The 6,000-nt window shown below is 39.4% G+C and overlaps 1 protein-coding gene across 1 annotated transcript in view; it reads left to right on the forward strand.

Annotated features, from left to right (window-relative positions):
• FAT4 (FAT atypical cadherin 4) overlaps window positions 1-6,000 on the forward strand; it is a 252,930-nt gene that overhangs the window by 218,693 nt on the left and 28,237 nt on the right. The window contains exon 11 of the mRNA XM_014522959.2: window positions 3,881-3,985. Within this exon, the coding sequence (XP_014378445.1) occupies window positions 3,881-3,985 (105 nt within the window). The remainder of the gene's footprint in view (window positions 1-3,880; window positions 3,986-6,000) is intronic.

The raw sequence follows: 6,000 nt of genomic DNA on the forward strand, positions 1-6,000 counted from the left end.
TCCAGTGGGAAGATGACACTAAGATTTGTGTATCTCGCTTGCAAGCAAACACCATAAGTATTGATGTGCTGATCATCTGCCATCAGCTTTGGTGGGCAGGTCACATCATCCAGATGTCTGACTCAAGACTCCTGAAGCAAATTGAATTCTTTCAGCTCAGTCAAGGTATGCGCTTTAGAGGAGGGCAGAGAAAGCACTTCAAGGACATCCTAAGGCCAACCTGAAAAAGTGCAACATCAATTCATGGAAGGCTATCACCCAGGACCACCCCAAATGGAGGAAGAGTTTGCCACAAGGATCTCGGTACTTTGAAACATCACAAGAACAGCAGGAAATGGAAAAATGGGAGTGGCAGAAATAGTATGTCACAGACCAAATCAGAAATCCAGAGCCATCCTCTCTGCAAGGAAACACATCCCCGAGTTGCAGTAGATTCTGTCAATCCTAGATTGGCCTTGACTGCCATTTTTGGACCCACAGATAAGACGATCATGGAAAACAATCATCCTTGACTATGAGGGACTGTCAATTGATGACTTAGTTCTGGAAAAGGGATATGCTAAAGTTCTAATAGCTCATGAAATATTAGAAGTAGAAACTTATCCTGGAGGGCAGGGAATCCCATTTCCAGATGAAAATATAATCCTTTTATTCCTGGATTTTGTTGTGGCATCTTGATTTATTTCTGGTTTCTATTTGGATTCAAAATACTAATGAATTTTTGCTTTATAGCTGAAGAACTGTAAGGAGACAGCATGCTGGTCTATAATATAAACTTGCTACCTAATGAGGAAGGCTTTAATGTGTGTGAAGGGAGGAAGTGACAAATGTCCACAGTAGTTTGCTGTTATTAGAGGGCATGATTTAAATTTATGGATGAGACCAAGCCCTGAGATATTGCAAGCATTTCAGAAGAAATAATTAGTATAAAAGCTTAATAAATTGGGGAAACAGTCTGAAATCAACAAGATGAACTTCAGGAAGGACAGTTGTAACATATTACACTTAGGAAGGAAAAACTAAATGCACTAATATAAAATAGCGATACCTGGCTATGCAGCAGTATTGCAGAAAAGGATTTGGAGCTGTCATGGGCCACACACTGAGCATGTGTCAACAATGTGATGCTATTGTAAAAAAAGGTAAATATCAATCTGGGCTGTATTAACAAGACTGTCTTGTGTATGATAAGGGAGGTAATTATTCTCTTCTATTCAGTAGTGGAGACTCCTCAGCTGTAGTGCTGCATTCAATTTTAGGCAGCACACTAAGAAAGATGTAGACAAATTGGAGGGAGTCCAGAGGAGAAAAACAAAAATGATAAGAGGTTTATAAAACATGACCAATGAAGAAAAGTTGAAGAAGTTGGGTTTGTTTAGTCTAGAAAACATCAGACTGAAGGAAAGACTGATTAAAGTCTTTGAATGTATATAAAAGTTTGTTAGAAAGAGGACAGTGATCATTTTTTTTCTCCATGTCCACCAAAATAGGATAAGGAGTAATTAACTTAATTTGCAGCCAAGAAGATTTAGTTTAGATATTAAGAAAATATTTTAAGGATAGCTAAGCCCTGGAATATGCCACCTAGGGAGGCTGTGAAATGTCTATAATTGATGGGGGGAGGGTTGTATTAAACACATTAGATAAACAGGTACTAGGGTGATCTGGAAATGCTTGATTCTGCCTTAATACATGGGAATGTGCTAATAACTTCATGAGGCCCTTTTTAGCCATACATTTCTGGGTCTTTTGTGACATCAATAAAGGCCTATTTCTACTCCTCCTGAAGTCGATAATACAATTTCTGGTGACTTGTTATATGCAGCTTTATGTATATAGACACATATAACGATATCTGTATATGGGTAGATAAGTTGGTACGTCATTTTTAAATGTTTAAGAGTCTTCTGTGGATGACTTCTATCAAATAATTTTGAAAGTCCTTATCTGGAGTTTCTGTAGAGTTCAAGTTAAATAGCATTCCTGTATTCCATCGTCTCCTGATGATTTTTATCCGTAAGAGTCTTCCCTGCTGGATGAGTTTGTTACTCTGATTTGAAGAGGATAAGCGATCCTTGCTGATTTAGAAGCAGCTTTGTTAAATCATCACAAGATTTCAAACATAAATAAGAATATTCTTCTCAAGTCTTTAGCACTTCAGTGAACAGCTGAAAATGCCTTGAATTTCCTCTTTATTCTAAGGAAATGTTAGTTTAAAGAGCCCCCCTGACTAGCTTAATCAGAGACTGCATCTTCTCCTATGTTAAAACAGCTGGTATGAATACACCTAAACTTTTATTGGTATTAGCAGTTGTTCAAACAGTTATTAAAAGAGGAAGAAGATGTTAAAACTGTTTAAAATATGCAGTGTAAAAGTAAATATCCAGGTTCTTCAGCTAATTCAACACAAAGGTCAACAGAAATGAGGATGGGAAAAAAAGGAGAAGGAAAAGAAATTTGAAAAATCATAATCAAATGGAGGGACTAGAACTGCTTTTAATATCTTTGGTGAAGTTAGGAATTTGTTTTAAATCACAAGCATTTTCCAGTGCTTTGGTGTACTGCTGCCCACTGATCAAGTTGATGTAGACAGGAGAGATGACTGATCATTTACAAAGCCCTCCTAAAACCGGTAGACTCCACTTGCAAACTTTCTGTCACGCTAGCCAAGTTAATGTGGTATATCCTTGATTTTTGTTAAAAAAAAGACTTAAGAAAGATACATAATCTTCAGAAATATAGGAGGCTGGTTAAGTAATAAAGTACTGTGTACTGGTGCATTTTTGACATAGGACAGACATGCCTTTCAGTTAACTAAGGCCGTGGGTTATCTGGACTTGAGATACACAAGATAATTCTGTTTTCTAGTACAAGCAATATCCAGTATATTTATTGTGATACAATTATAATAATTTATGATTAGCAGAATAAATATTAGCACACCACTGGCTAGTTATTGAAAAGTATTTTTGTAAACAAAGACAGTACAGAGATTTGAAGGTGGGTAATTAGTTTAGTAGTTTTTTAGAAGTAGCAAAGGGCAAAAAATAAAGATGAATTTTGAAACAAAATGGGCAATACTTTACTGGCAGACTAGAGGCAGACATCGACAGCTGTATGTGATATTAGAGGTGAGGAACAAGATATGGCTAAGCTATGAAGGGGCTTGAAAGTGAAGACAAGTAGTTTTTGCTTTTTTCCCATCTGGACAGAATTTTAGTTTATGTATGTACTTGTGGTAGTCCATATAATTTCTTTTGTTGCTGCTGTTTCAAATATGAACAGATCCCCATTGCTTTTATTCAGCATCTGTTAAAATATTCACTTTTAGGCTAGGCTCCTTTCCTTGTTGAAATGAATTATGTGACTCAGTTTGTTCTCTAATGAATAATATTTACCATATGTGACAGTGTCTGCTTAGACAAGAGCTGGACCAAGGTAAGATGCTTTAACTCCAGAGAGCCGTGGCCCCACCAAGTCAGGAAGGAGACTGTAATTGATGAAGAAAAGCACAAAAAATCATCTAATATACAATACCTGCCTGTGTTAATCTTGCTATGTTCATACTAATTCAGATTAGGGTTTCCATTGATTTTTGCTTCTTGTCACCCTAATGCGTTCATTTCACTCAAAATATGCTAGGGGTAACCGCACTTCACAGCCAAATAGCACCTTCCATCTAATGATGTCAGGGCACTTGAAAAATAGCAATTAAGCCTCCCAACATCCATGTAAGATAAGTGTACATAAGTATGTTTCTAAACCACATGTGGACTATATATTAGGATTCCCTTGTAATCTGGTTGTCTAAATGTAAGACCTATTTGGAAAATGACATGAATACTCTAACCTGAAGACTTACTCTGTTGCCTGATTGCAGGAAAAACATGCGACTCTGCTGTCAATTACTGTGAATGCAACCCATGTTTCAATGGAGGCTCCTGTCAAAGTGGAGTGGAAGGATACTATTGTCACTGTCCATTTGGTAAGCATATTTTTTGGTTTCTTACACTAATGATTTTGTTAGCTGAGCTTCATTAGGTTTTATATAAATAAAATCTCTGTGAATCTCTCTTTACCCATTTCTTTGGCTCAGTTTAGCATATCATGAGAAATTAATGCCTACTACCTCCTGCTCTAGAAAGCAGAGGTTTAAACCCATGATTTTAACATGCCAGAAGAGTGCTGTAACCACTGACAGATGAGTAATTGTCTCTTTTTCTGAAGCATTTAAGTCTATTATAGCTGAACAGGAGAGAATGAGAAAAACCTACCCCAGAAATCTCTATTGACCACTAGTTAAGGTACTGGCTAGGAACTGGGACATTCTGGTTCAAACTACCATAGTTAAGGCAGAGAGATGATTTAAATCTAGGTCTACCATGTCCCACATGACTGCCTCAACCACCTGATCAGGACATAGAAGTTCTGAGATTTTGCTTTTATTTTTACTTAATTTATTTTGCTTGGCTGAAACTATTCATTGCAATCAGCAGAAATTAGTAAATAATTTTGAGCCTACGAAAACTTCAATTTGGGGTAAATATTCACCAAATACATGTTCAGCAAAGAAAATCCCTCCTGGTTTTTAATTGTCCCTTGGATTTATCAAATGGCATGTGGAATGGGCACGGAGCCTTTCACTTTGAATATCCTGATTAAGGACAGGTCACAATCAAGCCTCCCTTCTTGTGCGACCTTTGGTCACACCTGACTCCATATTTAAACTGGAGCAACAGAGGTTGTCTTTACATGTGCTCTAGAGGTGGGGAGGGTCACTTTAATTAGAGTGGCTCTCAAGAGGCACTCTAAATAAAGCTCCCACGGTGTCTCATGTATGCAGCATCCTGCACTTCAGTATGGCAGTAGGTTGCTTTAACTAAAGTTTGTTCACCACAATTTTGAATACACAAGATGCTGAGGCTACTGGAGCATGAATCTTCTCCGACACACTGTAATTACAGAGCATTGGAGCAGGTGCCCCACACATCTGCGGGCACTCAAAGTGCTCTGTCAAGCCTCTAAGAAAATAAGCCCTTCTCACCTATTCATGCTTTACACGTGTGAGCTCTATAAATGAGATGATGAGCATAACTAAAGGCAGGGTGACTGGAACAGCAACTCCAGGTGCTAACTTGGGAGTAGGGGTATGTGTGCAAAAATAAGAGCTGCCATTAGCAGCTGCTGCTGCCCTGTGAGCCACCATTGCCTAGGGTGCAGAGTGGCATGTTATACCTCTGGTGAAGATCCCCAAATGGTATCCCAACCCACTGTTGAGCATGCCAGAAACCCAGGACCTGAGTGTAATATCAGAGGTTCTGTTCTCAGCCTCATTTATGGCCCTTCAAAAAGAGGAGTCAAGGAATGAAAAAACTTAATTATAACTTCTGTCAGTTAGCAATATAATTTGAAATATGCAGTGTTGCACTTATTTTTATGACTGTTACACCTTGTTAAATGCATGGGAGAAGATATGGCCAGATCCAAGACAATTTACAGTAGACCCAGGATTCTTTGCCACATTATGTTCCCCTTGTGAAGATGAGGGGTACTGAAACAGTTGTGAAAGCCACTGAGATACTTCAGCTGTTTGCAGTGGCTTTTATTTCAAATGGTTCCACTTCTCCAATTAGCTATGCAGAACTACTGATGAATTCCAGCCAATCAGAGAGGCAGAGCCTTTTGAGGGACAATCCTCAGTAATCAGCAACCTACTGCAATGCCATTGCTGCTGCGGGTTTTGCCCCATTTATTGCTACCTACCCTTGCCCTGTGCACAGATCCGAGGGGCATACATCCCCCACCATGCTTGCTCTTACAATGCATGCAGTGGCGGAAGCCACCCTACCCCTGTCCCCTTCCCCCCCAAATGAACCACTCACGGCTCTGTCCCATGTCCCACCCAGGCTGAGCAGTGCTTGTTGGTGCCCCTTCACTTCGGCACCTGGGGAAGTCACCCCACTCCCCCCCCCCCCCACCCCCCAACCTTGCCACCGCCCT

Source organism: Alligator sinensis, unplaced genomic scaffold, assembly GCF_000455745.1.
Source record: "Alligator sinensis unplaced genomic scaffold, ASM45574v1 scaffold1029_1, whole genome shotgun sequence".
Classification (NCBI taxonomy): Eukaryota; Metazoa; Chordata; order Crocodylia; family Alligatoridae; genus Alligator; species Alligator sinensis.